The sequence below is a fragment of the Lampris incognitus genome, chromosome 16 (genome assembly GCF_029633865.1).
Source record: "Lampris incognitus isolate fLamInc1 chromosome 16, fLamInc1.hap2, whole genome shotgun sequence".
Taxonomy (NCBI): Eukaryota; Metazoa; Chordata; class Actinopteri; order Lampriformes; family Lampridae; genus Lampris; species Lampris incognitus.
Window position 1 is genome coordinate 33965474 of NC_079226.1, and position 18221 is coordinate 33983694.

At 47.0% G+C, this 18221-nt stretch overlaps 2 protein-coding genes across 2 annotated transcripts in view; one reads left to right on the forward strand and one right to left on the reverse strand.

Annotated features, from left to right (window-relative positions):
* The window catches only part of LOC130125913 (transcription factor IIIB 90 kDa subunit-like), a 130165-nt gene that overhangs the window by 86561 nt on the left and 25383 nt on the right, over positions 1 to 18221 (reverse strand). Inside the window, exons 3-5 of the mRNA XM_056295259.1 lie at positions 17783 to 17956; positions 11922 to 11953; positions 4754 to 4826 (exon numbers count right to left, since the gene is read on the reverse strand). Coding sequence (XP_056151234.1) covers positions 4754 to 4826; positions 11922 to 11953; positions 17783 to 17956 — 279 coding nt within the window. The remainder of the gene's footprint in view (positions 1 to 4753; positions 4827 to 11921; positions 11954 to 17782; positions 17957 to 18221) is intronic.
* LOC130125914 (BTB/POZ domain-containing protein 6-B-like) lies at positions 16 to 7871 on the forward strand. The gene is made up of 5 exons (XM_056295260.1): positions 16 to 227; positions 480 to 786; positions 1082 to 1172; positions 1532 to 1650; positions 2562 to 7871. The coding sequence occupies exons 1-5, from the start codon at positions 92 to 94 to the stop codon at positions 3592 to 3594; spliced, it is 1686 nt and encodes a 561-aa protein (XP_056151235.1). The 5' UTR covers positions 16 to 91; the 3' UTR covers positions 3595 to 7871.

Sequence of the window (18221 nt, forward strand, 5' to 3'; positions counted from 1 at the left end):
GAGGGGGGGGAGGGAGGAGGGCTTTCACCGGACTACCGCTCAGCTGAGGAAAAAAAAAAGGAAAAAGGGGAAAACGAGCGACGTTTGGCGGATGCGTCTCCGTCCGGCCGGAGGAGGAGGAGGAGGAGATGATCGCCAGAGAGGAGAAAAAGTCTCTTTGATTCAAGTTGGGGAAACGGGATTCCGCTGGTCGGATGTTTACATGCTGCTCTTAAAATTGATCCGGGGTTAGTAAACTTCACCATCGACCTCTCTTGCACGGCACTGTAGGTATCGTATTGAGTACAGACAAGGTTAAAAAAAAAAATAATCCCCTCCAACTAAAATCCTATAGAGCCCCGTCCGTCCATTCTTCTTCGTTGTTTTTGTTTTAATTCGGGCAGCGGCGAGCGCTTGCGTGCCGATGCCAACGGCGGGCTGCAGGTTGCTCCATCATGGCCGGGTCATGAGGTATCTGACTTGTATACTTTTGCTTCCAGAAACACTGAAAAAGTCGAAAAGGGCCGGCAAACACTCGGGCAGGCTGCCAGCATGCTATGAGATCCTAACCCTGTCCTTGACGACGAAGAAGAAGAAGATGGCTGCGGAACTGTACCCTGCCGCCAACGCCAACACCAACCTGACCGGCAGCGGCACGACGGTGACGGCCACCGACAAGGCGAAGGATGCGCCGGTCAGCAAGTCCGCCGCCGCCGCCGCCGGCAGCCCGACCAGCCAGCAAAACATCAACAACAACAACGTCGACCCGCCCAGCTGGCAGTGCAGCCACCCCACGTTACGGGAGAGGTAGGCGAAAACTTCATCCTAGCAGCCTACCCGTGGTGACGTTTTTTTGTTGGAAAATGGCCATCTCGGAACTTCACAGTCCAACACACATTGAATCCAACACACAGTGAAGATGATGGTGATGATGATTTTGTTGGTGGTGGTGTTGCAGTTTGCAGGCTTCAACATTTCCACGCAAGTTAGGATGCATTCGGTCAAAGCCCATCCAGGATAGTAAAAAAAAAAAAAAGGAAACAATGCAGACAGCATATTATATAATACTCCAGTGCTTATTCGTAAACCTTGTGTCTTTTAGGAATGCCTTGATGTTTAACAATGAGCTGATGGCTGATATCCACTTCATTGTTGGCCCCTTGGGGGAATCTCAGAGAGTTCCAGCACACAAGGTAAAGACATTTTCCTCATGGAAACTGGTTTTGTTTTTTGTTCTTTCCCCCCCTGTTAATCTGACTATAAAACACACGCACACGGTCACACACGACGACACTAAACGTAGGATGAGTGACGTGGTAATTCTACCGTCAGTCCCACCGGAGGCTACGCACCGTACTGTAACATATCATTCTGCCCCCTGTGTCAGGATAGCCTATTTGTGTTTCTCCAGCCAAGTCGCTATTATGCACTGCCAGAGAGATGCACCTTCTCAAGTTCCCGTTTTTTTTTTCTTGTACTTGGCAAAAAAAAGAGGTTCTGACTGCATGTGTAACTGATGCTTCTTTCTCCCCCCCCCCCCCTTTCCCTCCAGTATGTGCTGGCCGTGGGAAGCTCCGTTTTCTGTGCCATGTTTTATGGCGATCTGGCCGAGGCAGATTCTGAGATCCATATCCCAGATGTGGAACCTGCTGCTTTTCTAATTCTGCTTAAGTAAGCCACTCACCATCCTTTCTATAACTAATCTGGGGAGGGGGGGGGGGGTCAGCAGCCGGCGTCACGCCTAGGAGTACTGTTGCTGCTGGGTGGAAACCTTTTATCGTAAATGTTGACTTTATATATTGATAAGGGAAAATAATCATTGCACAACTTAACAAGAACATTTTTAAATCAACCAGTCATTTTAAAGGGTTCTTTGTCCTATGGTGTATGACCTTAGACCATATAAAGGACCATATACTTAAGCAGCAATGTAAGAACTCAACCCAACGGGGTTTACTGGGTTTTCTGGTGACAGAGATGATATTATTACTCATCTGAAGCCAGGATGATCCGAATGCCAAAAAGAGCCGTGGCAGTAGCGCAGTGCTCAGTAATTGCTGGTTTTCTCAGCACTCTTTGTTCAACTTTTTTTCCCCCGTTTCCTCATCCAGAGCCTGACAATTTTCTTATGGGGGAATATATGCAGACTCTAAGATATAAATAGCCTGCCTTTGTTGCTTATTCAATAGTGCTTGCCTAAGCCTGGGCTGTGGATTGTTGTTTGTTATGCCTTGTTATAAAATGGGTAGGATGAGCCGAGTCATCACTCAGTCCTCTTTAGAATGAGAAAAGTGATTATAATTTCCATTTTACATCTCTTTTTTGTTAGTTTGCCTGCTAGCGTAGTGATAGAATTAAAACTAGGGACAGTATCAGCTTTTCCAGAATCCTCAGGTCATAATATAACAGAACTCATGTTAAAGCTTTTCTGGTATTCTTGCTTTTTCATGGGGTTGCAGAGTAGTACTGTGAAAGTTGTCTATAATCTTATGTACAAATGCCACCAGGGCAATTTTTTTCCACATCTATTGTGCTTTAGTAAATGAGGATTTCTAATTGTCTTCCCTCTCTCTCTGTGTCAGGTACATGTACAGTGATGAGATAGACCTGGAGGCAGACACGGTGCTGGCCACCCTGTATGCTGCTAAGAAGTATATTGTCCCTGCGCTGGCCAAGGCCTGTGTCAACTTCCTGGAGACCAGCCTGGAGGCCAAGAATGCCTGTGTGCTGCTGTCCCAGAGCCGCCTATTCGAAGAGCCGGAGCTTACGCAGCGCTGCTGGGAGGTGATAGATGCTCAGGCTGAGTTGGCACTATGCTCCGAGGGCTTCTGCGAGATCGACCAGCAGACACTGGAGATCATCTTACAGAGGGAGACCCTCAACACCAAGGAGGTGGTGGTCTTTGACGCTGTTATGAACTGGGCCGTGTCAGAGTGCAAGAGGCAGGGCCTGGGCCCCACCACCCACAACAAGAGAGAGGTGCTGGGCAAAGTGCTGTACCTGGTGCGCATCCCTACGATGAGCCTGGAGGAGTTCGCTGACGGTGCAGCACAGTCAGACATCCTCACGCTGGAGGAGACGCATAATGTGTTTCTGTGGTACACAGCGGCCAGCAAGCCCAAGCTGGACTTCCCGCTGACTCCACGGAAGGGCCTGCTGCCTCAGAGGTGCCACCGCTTCCAGTCCTCAGCCTATCGGAGCAACCAGTGGCGGTACCGGGGCCGCTGTGACAGCATTCAGTTTGCGGTGGACAAGAGGATCTTTATCGCCGGCTTGGGCCTGTATGGGTCAAGCGGGGGCAAGGCCGAGTACAGTGTCAAAATTGAACTCAAGAGGCAAGGGGTGACCCTGGCGCAGAACCTGACCAAGTTTGTGTCGGACGGGTCGAGCAGTACGTTTTCCGTGTGGTTTGAGCATCCTGTTCAGGTGGAGCAGGATGCTTTCTACACAGTCAGCGCTGTGCTGGATGGGAATGAGCTGAGCTATTTTGGCCAGGAGGGCATGACAGAGGTGCAGTGTGGTAAAGTGACATTTCAATTCCAGTGCTCCTCGGACAGCACTAACGGGACTGGGGTACAGGGGGGACAAATCCCAGAGCTTGTGTTCTATGCGTAAGCTGCACTACACTGGATTGTTGATGGGGGGGTGGGGGGTTGGTTTGTCCTCGCCTCGCAGCCTTCGAAAGTAATGTAGCATCAAAGACTGTAGAATAACGTCACACTAAATGGCCTGATAGTTTTGAGAGACTATTTTAAAAGTGAAGGAACATTTGTTTTTATCTTATTTAATTTAAGGTTATTTTTTAATTTAACTACGGGGTTATGTTTAATGTTATTTGCTCTGACGCCTGTGTTAAGGGCTGTGGCTGCTGTAGAAACAACATTAGTACAGCGCTTTGTGATTATGTAATCAAGCTGAGCTCCACAACTGGAACAAGTAGGGACTGCTTCAAACTGTGTAATGCAAGTTCATACAATGTTGTTACTATAGTGTGAGCAGCAAAACTACACAAAAGAGCAAACTTTATGTATAGTGTTATGATTAACAATGCAAAAAGTAGTACGTTGTGTTAAAAAACAAAAGTCGATATGCACTTCAGAGAGGACAGCCTCTGCAACGTTGTGTCTTTTGTATAATACTGTTTAACTGTTAACAGCTTGATGCTGTTACAATCCAGATCTGTTCTGTAAAAGAATGCTTATGAACCTGACAAAAAAACATAAAGGTTATAATGTGATTGAGCCAGAGATGTCACTTGCTCATCATTTTAGGGCCTGCGTGAGCTCGAAGGGGGAAATGACTATTTGAGGGATAACAGCGCCCTCTAGCAACACAAGTGAGAACTACAGCTTTCACTAAATTGATACATGAGCAGGACTGCTTGTAACATCTAATTAACGTACTAAAATTGGACCCAAGCTACAAGATTATAGCTTTATTTAACTGTAATTAGGCCAATTATGCCCACGAAAGCTCGAGGACTGAAACGAAAATGTCAGTTTTGCCTTCTAAATCGGAAAATTCAGTGGGCCTGTGTGGTCTAGTGGGAAAATCGTGGCTCATACAGTCAGGGATAGCAGTTGCATACCCACTGGGGCCTCCAGCACCAAAAAAAAATAGAAATAGCCATTTTAATAGAGGCACAAAGGCACCTATCAGACAATATAGGAAACTTGGCTGCATCAGCAACTTTCAGGATTAATTATAGTGCAGTTTGTATGGCAAATCAATCAAGACAAGAGAGGGTTAAATGGGGTGAAGAGATGGTTGGTACCTATAGTTGGGGCATTGATGCATAACTCTCTGGCCAGGACCAGGAATGTTCTTCCCAAGACATACACGTTCACCTAGGGGAGAAGAAAAGTGATTAAAAACGTTGCAATGAATGGGGATAAGTGAAGGATAAGCGGTTGAGACTAGTGGCTGATGCTGATACATTAATTGTCTATACTTTCTAGATCTCATTTTGGGCTGCGGTTTTCTGGAGCCGACGGCAGCAGACAAGAGGACAGGGAAACACCCTGAACAGTCCGTTACAAAGCTGAAACACACACAATCATTCACACACCTATGGGCAATTTAGTGTATCAAATTCACCTAACATGCACGTGTTTGAGCTGTGGGAGGAAAACTGAGCGCTCAGAGGAAACCCCCATGAACACGAGCAAGGATCAAACCAGGACCCTTTTGCTTTGAGGCGACTGTGCCAACTACAAAGCCACGATGCCACCCCAGTAGCTCTGTAAGAGGGAAAGAAACGCTACACATTACCAGTTTAGTTTTCATTTGAGTAAGCTTCATGAACCCCAATTCTCACCCATACCCGTTACAGCACTATTACACTATTACAGCACTTGCAAACCACAGTATTACACACAGTATTACAGTATTACTTGGAAAACAAGGCCATCTTATAAACTTATGAAAACTTGGATCTCTATTTTTTGAGATTATGGTTTTCACTGAACTACAGAATTCTGGTCAGGATATTGCTTATGTGTGTGCAGTGTACATATACATACACACACACAATATCCACAGCATCATGTTTGTGGCTGAGTACATATGTATGTATTTGACTGCGAGTGACAGGAAATGGACTGAGTGCATGAAATGGGTTAATTGCATCACCGTCAGGTAAAAATGTTCCACTTACATAATGGACTCAGAAGTCAGGAGAACATCTCAATCAGTGCATGCGATTAAAAGCAGAGCGCTCGTGCTAATTTTTTTTTCATTACGCCTTTTAGACTCAGCTTGATTGGTCTGTCACTCTAACCCATGTCAGCAATTATTAAATGCTTTCATGAGTAGCCCCGGTAACAATCCTGCATCCGCACAAACGCCCCATCATGCAGAGTTGGAACCAAAATCAGTTTTATTGGTTTAGCTGGCATTTACAATCCATATCAGCATTTAAATAATTTTAAGTCAATTTTTATGATTCTTGCACTGGTTTTCACACTAACCATATTAAGTGTAGGCCATTGTTTCTCATTATAAAACCTGAAGCTATCAACATTATACAGAATGTGTGTATTATAAAACTCGTCAAGAATGTGGCCTTGAGTCAGCTATTTTTTTGTCTCGTTGCGAGCACTTTTGCTGTTAAGCTGCATTACACACCCCTGTAGGACACTTGGATGTTAGAGGAAAAGGGTTGGGTGTGAGGTTGGGATTACCAACTGGCCATTTCGATTGACAGATGTTGAATTTCATCAGGCTAACAACAAGATTGGCAGTAAATTTTAGCTGGCAGCTAAAAAGAAATAAATATTGTCAGATAAAACCAGGAGATGTTAGGGATCTAAAAATAAAAAATGAACCTGATAATAAAGTTTAGATTGGGTCCTATCCTTAGGGGCCAAGCCCCACTGGTAGAAGGGGTCAGAGTTAGAGGACCAGGTCATGATCCCAGGTCAGCTTTCGCCCATTCCTACAGACCTCTGGGGCTTCGGATCTCCTGCCTGGCAGACGGACAGACTCTCACTGTTGGCCCTGGGCAGTCAGGCCGCCTGCAGCCGCTCCCTGTTCTATTCCTGGAACTGTTCTGAGTCGGAATTCATACACAGGGAGTAAAGAGGTGGTGGTTGGAAAGACATGGAATAGAATAGGATAGAACGGAATGGAATGGCTCTGTCAATACAAAGAGGAGCTGGCTGGTTATGACCGAAGTGATCATCCTGACTGTTTTTGCTATGTGTAGTGGCAAATATTAGTCTTGAGGATTTGAGGAACAAAATTATCGAGTTTGTACAATCTACATTAATACATCAACCATTTGTCTAAACTAGAGATGATTTTTGAAATGAACCTCGACCAAATGCAAGGTTTGGTTCAAATCCTGCCATCCTTCCATCCATTTTCCAAGCCACTTATCCTGATCAGGGTCGTGGGATGTTTGAGTCTATCCCAGCAGTCATAGGGCAGAAGGTGGGGAAACACCCTGGACAGTTCGCCAGTCCATCTCAGGGCAGACAATTAGGTATTTAGTATGGCTGATTCACCTGACCTACATGTATTTGGACTGTGGGAGGAAACCAGAGCACCCAGAGGAAACCCACGCAGACACGGGGAGAACATGCAAACTCCACACAGAGGACGACCCGGAACAACCCCCAAGGTTGGACTACCCCGGGGTTTGAATCCCGGACCTTGTTGCTATGAGGCGACCGCGCTAACCACTGCGTCACCGTGCCGCCCTCAAAGTCTGCCAATGTTGGATAAAAGTAGCTGCTGCAAGTGATTAAAAGAAATTGGATAGTTGAGGGCAATTGCAGTAGATTGCATTTCTCTCCTTCTAATCATTTAAATTGAAATGTTTTATTAATGCTGCGCCATTGCATCATAATCATTACCTTCATTGTGGAAACTAGAAATGCAATATGTCTTTATTGATTTTACTCCCCTGCTTTGCAGTTCAACAGGGTTGTAATGTAGACCCTGGAGGCCCTGCAGCCACTTTTATACCACAGGGGCCAAGTGGGGCTTTGCAGGGGCCGAGGCTGATTCAAAGTGTTTTGAGATGAAAGGCAATGTGGGGTTACTTGATATGGCTAGTCCAAGTCTCAACAGGTGGACAAATTAATTGGATCTTATTGGGGAAAACCACTCCACTTAACCAGCCCTGTATTCTTATTCCCAGGGCCCAAAACAGTTCAAACAATATTTGCAAACATGAGCAGATCGACCAAAGCCTGAAACCAGAGACGAGAGCCTCAAACCTGTGACCTCATTATGGAGTCCCACTACAATGAAATGAATTGGGACAGACGTCAGAGGATAAGTGGTCCTTGCTAATCAATACTCCTATTCTCAGCAATACTGTGAAAACTATTTTCAATGCGAGTTATATGAATATGAGACCAGTTAAACAGGTGAAATAAAAGCAAAAATACAAACAACTTTAGAATAAAGGCCTGTGTGACTTTTTTAAGACTTCCAAAACTGAATTCAACTGTCGGCATGCCTCATTTACCCTCATAAAGTAACTTATAAACCCATTTAATGGATAGATATTATGATTTCAGATATTTAAAAAATGCTAACGCCCAGATCTCCGTTCCCTTACACACACATCCACAGGCTTTAGGGCAGGACAGATGACATGGGTGGGTTTCCACAGAACTCAGATTGGTGAAATATCACCACACCCAGCAGCAGCAGCAGCCGGCTACATGCTCGTCATTAACCACACAACGCCGAACGCTCCCCGTCTAAAATCCACCCCCCAAATCCCGGGGCAGGGAGGTGACGGGGGAAGGGAGGACAGCTGGGAGGGTAAAAATAAAAGCGTCCCACCAGCTGTGACCACCAGAAATGTCCCACTGCCACCAACACACCCCTGACTTGCTCTGGATCGACGGCCATTAAAAATGCAGGCAAATGCGGGGGGGGGGGGGGTCAAGTGGGCAGGTGGGGTGGGGGAGTGTAGGGGGTCCTAAATTTGTTACACATGCAAAACACTCCTTGGATTTTTATTACCACGTGTGGAAGTTTACAGGGTAAAGTGGTTTCTTGGATGCCTTTGTGTGTGTGCGTGTGTGTGCGTGTGTGTGTGTGTGTGTGTGTGTGTGTGTGTGTGTGTGTGTGTGTGTGTGTGTACACAGGTCTGTGCGATATGACGATATATCGTGTGACGATAGAAAACGTCGATTGTTTCATTTTAAGCCACATCGTTTGTCATTGTGTCGCAAATCACGCGCTTTACGGCAATATTTTTCGGCATTTGGACGACCCTTTCCGCTCTTCGCACAGCACGGACGCAGGCAGGACATTTGCACGAAGGCAATACAAACAAACATGGAGGACAGTGAACGCAACGCAGAACGGGGTAGTTCCGAACAGAAGGGCTCCGACCAGCTGGGACAAAACGAGGAGCTTGTACCTAAAAGAGGGGCTACTTCTGTCGTATGGACGTGGTTTGGGTATGAAATGTCTGACACGGGCCGGAAAACCGCACTTTGCAAAATATGCCGCACGCCGGTCCCCACAACAGACTCGAACACCACTTGCCTCTTTCACCGCCTACTCAAGAATCACGTCAAACAGCACGGAGAGAGTCCGCAGAGGAGAGCCGCAAAAGCCGTCGAGTGCTCAAACCAAACCCCAGACTCAGACGTTGCAAGAGACTTTTGCCCGCAGTACACCTTATGTCAAAGAATCACGAAGATGGAAGGCGATAACGACCACCCTTTTCTATTTACATTTTTGTACATTCATATTGTAGCGAATTCGGGGGGCAGTCCGGGAGACTGTCGCCACAGCCGGGACGCGAACCCGTGTCTCTCGCTCCGCAAGCGACAACGTTAACCAGTCGACTCAAGGGTCCGACCCGTTAGTGAAGGACTAACGTGTCTACTTATCCATGCACGTTACAATATTTTATATTTCGTTGCATGCTTGATTGAAAATTTGCGCAACGGTTCTAAATAAAAGGAGAAAAATAATAAAATATGAGTATTTGTCGAGTATAGTGTAACGTGCACGAATAAGTAGACACATTGGCCTTCAGTCGACTGGTTAACGTTGTCGCCCGCGGTGCAGGAGATACGGGTTCGCGTCCCGGCTGTGGCGGTTCCCGGGCTGCCCCCCCTAATTCGCTACAATATAATTCAAAATGTAATAAAAAAAATGAGCCTTTCCATGCGGTCATGTTATATAAGCTATTTATTCATTGAATTTACAGAAAATGTGCTGGTATGTATCGTGATATGAATGAACTATATCATGACATAAGATTTTGGTCATAAGGTACAGATATCAAAAGGAATTGAATCAAGCGCAACTGGACTTGGTTGTATATCCGTGAAGACGTTTCGCCTCTCATCCAAGAGGCTTCATCAGTTCGTGCCTTTCTGACTAGACCAAGCTAGTCTCGCCCTAGTCAGAAAGGCATGAACTGATGACTAGACCAAGCTAGTCATCAGTCTAGTCAGAAAGGCACGAACTGATGAAGCCTCTTGGATGAGAGGCGAAACGTCTTCACGGATATATAACCAAGTCCAGTTGCGCTTGATTCAATTCGTTTGGATAACTATGACCTGGATGAATGAGAACATTCACAGACAAGGTACAGATAGTCCCGGGTTACGAACGTCTGACATACGAACTCCCGGACTTACGAACCGACCCCCATAAAGCATATCATTTTAAAAAAATGAGTTACACAAAATGGTTAATACTAACGAATGGACCGACTACTTTGTGTGACAATCAAAACACTGCGCATTTTAGGCGGTTCGTCGGCCCGAGGGAGAACAACGCCACGCTGTCATCGCCATTTTAAATCTGATCGCATAAACATTGTGTGTGTGGTTTTGACTTAGATTTTTCATGTTTTTACCCTCGTAACCATGGCTTCAAAGTGTAAATCTGATGAAAGTGATGATTTTCTGCCTTTTTAAAAAAAAATTTTTTGATATACTTTATTAATCCCCATGGGGAAATTCTTCTCTGCATTTAACCCATGCTAGCTGTGTAGCTAGGAGCAGAGGGCAGCTGCAGCGCCCGGGGACCAACTCCAGTTCTTCTTTCCATTGCCTCGGTCAGGGGTCCAGACAGGAGTATTAACCCTAACATACATGTCTTTTTGATGGTGGGGGGAAACCAGAGCACCTGGAGGAAACCCACTGCAGACACGGGGAGAACATGCAAACTCCACACAGAGGACGACTTGAGATGACCCCCATGGTTGGACAGCCCCGGGGTTCGAACCAAGGACCTTCTTGCTGTGAGGCGACAGCACTAACCACTGCGCCACCTTGCCACCAAAAAGCACCCAATGCATGGATTGGATGCGACTCAATGGATGCACCGAAGAAAAGGAAAATGATCGCGACTGAAATGAAAGTGGAAATAATAAAGTGTTCAGAGAGAGGTGAAGGGCCAACAAACATTGGAAAAGCATTATGCTACAATCGATCAATGATCGGGACAATTATAAAGGACAAGGGGAGAGTAATGGAGTATGTAAAAGGCTCTATCCCAACGAAAGCAACAATTATCACTAAGCAATGTAGTGGTTTAACCAACACCAGGCCCATCATCCAATTAATGAAGTCATTTTAATTGTTAATTAAGGCTCCTTCCAGTATGCAAGACAACAACTGGAATGAGAGTAAGTCTTAACCTTTAATATCTAAACAGTTTAAACGTTTCTTCAAAGTTTTTTATACCTATACACACATTCTCTCTCTCTCAATTATAAAAACTACTGTAGTTACATCTATTATTATTCCATCCATCATTATCCAAGCTGCTTATCCAAATTCAGGTCGCGGGGATGGTGTAACCTATGCCAGCAGTCATTAGGCGGCAGGCGGGGAGACAGCCTGGACAGCCTGCCAGTCCATCACAGGGCCCACACACACACACATATTCACACCTAGGGACATTAAGTACGGCCGAGTCACCTGATCTACATGTCTTTGGACTGTGGGAGGAAACCGGAGCACCTGGAGGAAACCTATGCTGAGACGAGGAGAACATGCAAACTCCACACAGAGTATGACCCGGGGCTTGAACCCAGGACCATCTTGCTGTGAGGCGACCGACCACTTTGCCACCATGCTTCCCTTTATTATTATTACTGCATTATTATATTTATGACGTTTTCGGTAAAATATATACTAAGACAAACATTTGACTACTTGACACTAGATGTGAACTGTATGTAACTGTTCCAACTTACATACAAATTCGATTTACGAACAGACTCAAAAACGGAACCCGTTTGTAATCTGGGGACTTCCTGTATTGACTGTGACTGCTCAATAGCTTTTAAAACATAATGCCATTAAACTTTTCACTTTGACCTGATTGACAGGACAATGAACAGACCGACCCTTGATGACAGCCTAGCTAAGGTCATTTCAGAGCGTTTCACCATTCACAGGTGTGGCATTTGTTTTAGATGCCACTGAAAGACAATGGGAACATACCTGCAGGAGATCGCTGAGATCCAGGAGCATGTCTGAGGAGGCCCATTAAGGCAACAACACCATGTAGACAACCAAATGTAGTCTGATCTTAGTCTAACTGCACTGACTGTAAAACCCTTTGGGACTAACTTGTGATTTTGGGCTTTACAATTAACCTTTGATTTATCTGAAACAGGCAGGTAGGGTTAGAAACACATGATGAAAACAATGGAACAGTAACACTTAGGCTGTCACAGGGGAGTACTGGACAGTTAATTGGAGAGTTAATTGGGTATACTGCTCAGTGACAGTAAGCTTTGTCAGGTTGCCTTTGTTCTAGGTGCAGGTTAAAGCCAATGATTAGATGAACCGTGCTCCGTACCAACAGAAACTTCTTTTTTTTTTGGATTTTTCCCCATTTTTCTCCCCAATTGTACTTGGCCAATTAGCCCACACTTCAGAGTCGTCCCTGTCGCTGCTCCACCCCCTCTGCCAATCCGGGCTACCACATGCCTCCTCCCATACATGTGGAGTGGCCAGCTGCTTCTTTTCACCTGACAGTGAGGAGTTTCGCCAGGGCGATGTAGCGCGTAGGAGGAGCACACTGTTCCCCCCAGTTCCCCCACGAACAGGCAGCCCGACCAACCAGAGGAGGCGCTAGTGCAGCGACCAGAACACATACCCACATCCGGCTTCCCACCCGCAGACACGGCCAATTGTGTCTGTAGGGATGCCAAACCAAGCCAGAGGTAACACGGGGACTTGAACTGGCAATCCCCGTGTTAGTAGGCAACGGAATAGACCGCTACGCTACCCGGACACCCCCAACAAAAATTTTCATCTTCATTTCACACCTTGCTGATCAGATCTCTGTCACCACAATGCCTCTCTCCCATAGATGGTCAGAGATTTTGAAAATGTTTCCCTTAAAAAAAAAAAGGGAAAAAAAACTAGTCATCCAGAATCTAGATTCAGCTTCATCCAAGAGTAGTCTGACAGTCATGGGAGAATGGAAAGGTGTGGTTCACACCCCATCAAAGGTGGATAGACTTGGTTACTACAATGAATGGGATGGCTGAGGGCAGTTGTGATGGGCTGCATTATTCTTAAGGTCGGTTAAGGTTCTCCTTTAGACCAAATGTGGATGGTACTGAGGAAAAACGAAAGTCACAATTGCCTCTCCAGCATGACTCCCTCATCCACTTGCTATCTAACTAATGTTTGAATGGCACTGTGATACCAAGTTGGAATTCTCTATGGCAAAATATTTCCTTTAGTCCCCCCCCCCCCAAAAAAAAAAAAAAATCCTTTAGCTGACTTCAAGCTATTGTCAACATAAAAAGCGGTCAAAACAATCTCGGGGTATTTTTGTGATGCTGGACCTTTTCAGTTGGCCCGGGCATCAGACCTTTGAGTTGGGGGGAAAAAAACAAAAACGTGCTGCCATCAACTCAAGCAATTGTGAGAGTAAATATAAACTGACACTGAATCGTCACCTTCGACCGGGCAACATTTCTAAATATACTGACGGATGTGTCTCCTGCCCCTGGTGTGACCTCTGGGGACACACACACACACGCACACATCTCCATCAGCCCCTGGACATTCCCTGCTTCCTGGTGACACCGTGGTCTCCGTGGCGACGGGTGCACCTGTCTCCTGGCTGCCAAAGTGGATTAGTGATGCGCCTCTGAAAAGGCACCACAATGGAATTAGCAGTGCGGCAGACGAAATGGAAAAGATAATCCTGGCGCGCGCCATCTGAAGATTAAAGACATCACCCTTAATCAGTAAAATAAATGACAGCAGGTCCTTCAGCACGTTTGGCTTCCCTGGGACTAAACAGAAGGGGAAAAAATGTCCTTACTCCGTATTCAGTTGGACATGTGATGAGAGGTTTGTTTTTGTTCTTTGTTCGGAGTAGCTGACTGAGACCACCATACATGATCTCAAAGAGCCACTTTTGTGTATGCAGTTTGATACAGTCATACACACAAACACACACACACAAGCCTGTGGTTCTGCCTGGCAAACTAGGGGTTTAATTGTCTTACATACAAGGCGTACAAGGTGAAGCGGGAGCTGAGCCGGAAGGCAAAGCTCTGAGTCTACCAGTCAGTCTTTGTTCCAGCCCTCACCTGTGGTCATGAGCTTTGGGGAGTGACTGAAAGGGTGAGATCGCAAATACAAGCAGCCGAAATGAGTTTCCTTCGTAGGGTGTCTGGGCTCAGCCTTAGAGATAGGGTGAGGAGCTCGGACATCCGGAGGGGCTCAGAGTAGAGCTGCCGCTCCTTCGCATCGAAAGGATCCAGTTGAGGGAGTTCGGGCATCTGATTAGAACGCCTCCTGGGCGCCTCCTTTGGAGGTTTTCTGGGCACTTTCAACTGGGAGGAGACCCTGGGGTAGACTCCAGACCTTGCTGGAGGGACTACATGTCCAATCTGGCCTGGGAACACCTTGGGATACCCCAGGAGGAGCTGGAGGGCATTGCTGGGGAAAGGGACATCTGCAGTGCCCTGCTTAGCTTGCTGCCATGGCGACCCAAACCCAGAGAAGCGGCTGATGATGAGATGAGATGAGATGATGAGACATACAAGACACTGCAATGGTGATTTGTTACTTAAACATTTGTTCCACCCACATATTCTCAGCTGATCAGGGGGTTCTAACCAATAAGATACCGATACCCAAAGCAAGGTACCTTCTTTGTCAAGTTCAGCATGGCCCGGCGGTCCGAGCATGATTTAAATCGTGTCTGCTAATAACGTATTGGGGTGTTATTTTAATTTGAGATTCTTCGAATAATTCAGCAATGTATCACACGATCATTTCGGCAACCACCCTCCCTCTGAAAGAAAGGAGAAAGAGGGAAGGTAGGGGAAAAGGGGGGGGGGGAGAAGGGCAGACAGAGTACTGCTCCCTTTCTTATTTTCTCTCACTATCTGTCAGTCTCTGTCCATCTACCCGTCCATCTTCCACTTCCATCATGAGAAGATGGCGGTGCGACTTCATGTTTGCAGCGGCCTCACCCAGCACCGGTGCGAGAAGATGGCAGCACGAACTTATGTTTGCGGCGGCCTCACCCAGCACCATCCATGCAGTGTCTATGTCCACATCTGTGGCCAAGTTTGTGTGTTCGTTGATGGCTGGGAAAGCTGGTGCTGGATCGGCTGGGAGAGCCTGGTCTGCGGTGTCCTGTGGGCCCAGGGACCACGGCCCTGCCTGGAGCTGCACCCGCAGAAAAAACACTGAGGGCGGTCTGACACGGCGTGGAAGCGAGGCAGGCTAAGCTAACTGCTAGCCCATGCAGACCGGCAGTCCCGACAGTCATCCTGGAGTTCACTCTCTTGGGAAGTGATTTATATATATATATATATATATATATATATATATATATATATATATATATATATATATGTTGAATGTATGTGTTTTTCGAGTTTTTTTGTAGTTTGGATAAATATGGCCTTTGTGTTGCACTGCTGTGGGCTGGGGGAAACGATATTTGAAATGAAACGACAAGTAAATACTCCTGATCCTGATCTGTTATTCTCTCTTCCTCCAGCCTGAAACTAGAAAGAGTTGTTCCCCAAAACACTAAAAAGGAGGGACGGAGGGAAGGATGAGGGGTCAGTTAGGTGATTAGCTGGAAGGAAATGAGGAGGGGAGAAACACAGATGCTTTGTTGGTCTACCCATCCCTCAGTTTGTCCTTGGCCATGCTACACGCAGACCTGTCCAGACGCTGCCGAGTGTTTCTGTGGAGCCCACTCCAACGCGACGTTTCCTCTCTCTCTCTCTGCAACCTGAATCTCTCTATTTATGGTGGTGTAGACTCATCCAGCTCGGGAGAGACAAGGGAGTGAGCTGAGTTATTTTTACCCAGGGTGCACTTCTCTGTGCATGGGCAAACACACACACACACACACACACACACACACACACACACACACACACACACACAAAAGCTCAGTATACAATGCCGTGAGAGGGCCATGTCGTCAGGTGAACCTGTCCCGCGGAGGGCCAATACCGTTACGTAACAGAATCCTCCTCACAGGCGGCGAGTCAGGAATTAACCGACAATGGCACATTGAATGCACCCGATAACCAGGCAACGCCAAGAGCCACCCTGGCAGTTGGAAAAGAAATGAAAAAGAAAGGACGAATACAAAGAGGTCCATGATGTGATGAAAACGATGACACAGCCTTCAGGATCTGAACAGCGCGGTTTGAAGATTACGAAACATGAGCAAATGCCGGCAGAGAGTTCTGTCAGACAACAGTCAGCGATGGAGGTGTGCGGACGACATCAGTATGCCACATCTCCACCACAACTCGGTGTAAAAGTAATGCTTGACTTCAGCTCAGCCGTTCGGTACGTTAATCGAAAAAGGGTGCTCCTCCTGCACACAATGCACGGGTTTCAAATAACGACGGAGCTCCAAAAAGAAAGCCGTCGGGACAGCTTGGAGCAGTTTTCCCATTAAATGTGATCTCTGGTTGTGCTCAGTGGGTAGGGCGTGGCACCAACATCCCATGGTCAGTAGAAGTACTAACCATGTATTTGCTCCACCCATGGACTAAACCAGCTGATTTCACTAGTTAGTTCTCCTACCTGGCTGACGTGTTGTGCTAATTAGAATCAGCTGGTTTAGTCCATGGGTGGAGCAAATACATGGTTAGTACTTCTACTTTCTGAAGCGGAGTTTTCAACCTCTGGTTAGCAGTTCCATTCCCATCAGGTTCACTCATCCATAAAAAGGAAACAATCACGATATTCCATCCATCCACCATCCAAGCTGCTTATCCTGCTCTCAGGGTCGCAGGGATGCTGGAGCCTATCCAAACTGTCATTGGGTGGCAGGCAGGGAGACACCCTGGACAGGCCGGCCACCAGGCCATCACAGGGCCGGCCCGCCCGCCCGCCCGCCCACCCACCCACCCACCCACACACACATTCACACCTAGGGACAATTTAGTACGGCCGATTCACCTGAACCTACATGTCTTTGGACTGTGGGAGGAAACCCACGCAGACACAGGGAGAACATGCAAACTCCACACAGAGGACAACCCGGGGCGACCCCCAAGGTTGGACTACCCCGGGGCTCGAACCCAGGACCTTCTTGCTGTGAGGCGCAAACACGATTTTCATCCTTATCTATTTATTTTGTCGGGATAATGCTCCGTTATCAGCCAGAGTTTTCTGTGCGTCTCTGAAGCGCCGCTGAAATTGCGCAGGACCGTGTCCACTAGTATTTATATGCCATTTGGTGGCATCCACTACAACAACTTTATGTTGGGTCTGTATTTGCATTTTTTTTTATCCCCTCCCCTTTTCTCCCTAATTGTATGCTGCAGACTACCACATGCCTCCTCCCATACATGTGGAGTCGCCAGCTGCTTCTTTTCACCTGATGGTGAGGAGTTTCACCAGGGAGATGTAGCACATGGGTGGATCGCGCTATTCTCCCCAGTTCCCCCTCCCCCCTGAACAGGCACCCTGACTGACCAGAGGAGGCACTAGTGCAGCAACCAGGACACATACCCACATCCGGCTTCCCACCCACAGACATGGCCAATTGTGTCTGTAGGGACGCCCAACTAAGCCGGAGGTAACACAGGGATTCGAACCAGGGATCCCAGTGTTGATAGGCAATGGAATAGACTGCCACGCTACCCATACACCCAACTGTATTTGCATTTTTATTTGCACAATGTAGCCTTTTCGATTTTGTCCACCAAAGACAGCGGCAAACAAGGAAGTAAAGGTTGTAGTCTTCACATTCAGACTGACACTAAGGCCCGTGGGCGCCTTAGTGATCTCAAAGTTGGATAAGAAACAAAAACGTTAAGAGCAAATGGGGGCAGTAAGGATACGGGGAGTCCCTTCTGTCCGGCAGACCATGTAGAGGCAGGCGGCGATGACGTGAGAGGACTTGCGGCCGCGGGTCAGGTGCTTGGATAGCGCCATCTTGTAAAAGTTGAAGGCTGTGTCGAGGCAGTGCTGGTTCATCTGCAGCTGGTGGCCCAGCACGTTGACCTGACGTTTCGCTGTGGACACAAACACACGTGCACGTCAGCATATACAAAGGAACGGTGCCAAGTCAATGCACACGAAAACACACACACATATACACACACGCGCGCGCACACGCACGCACACGAAAACACACACACACACACACACACACACACACACACACACACACAGACACCCCAACATGTCCATTCCATCCATTATCCAAACTGCATATCCTGCTCTCAGGGTCACTTGAGCCTATCCCAGCAGTCATTGGGCGGCAGGCAGGGAGACACC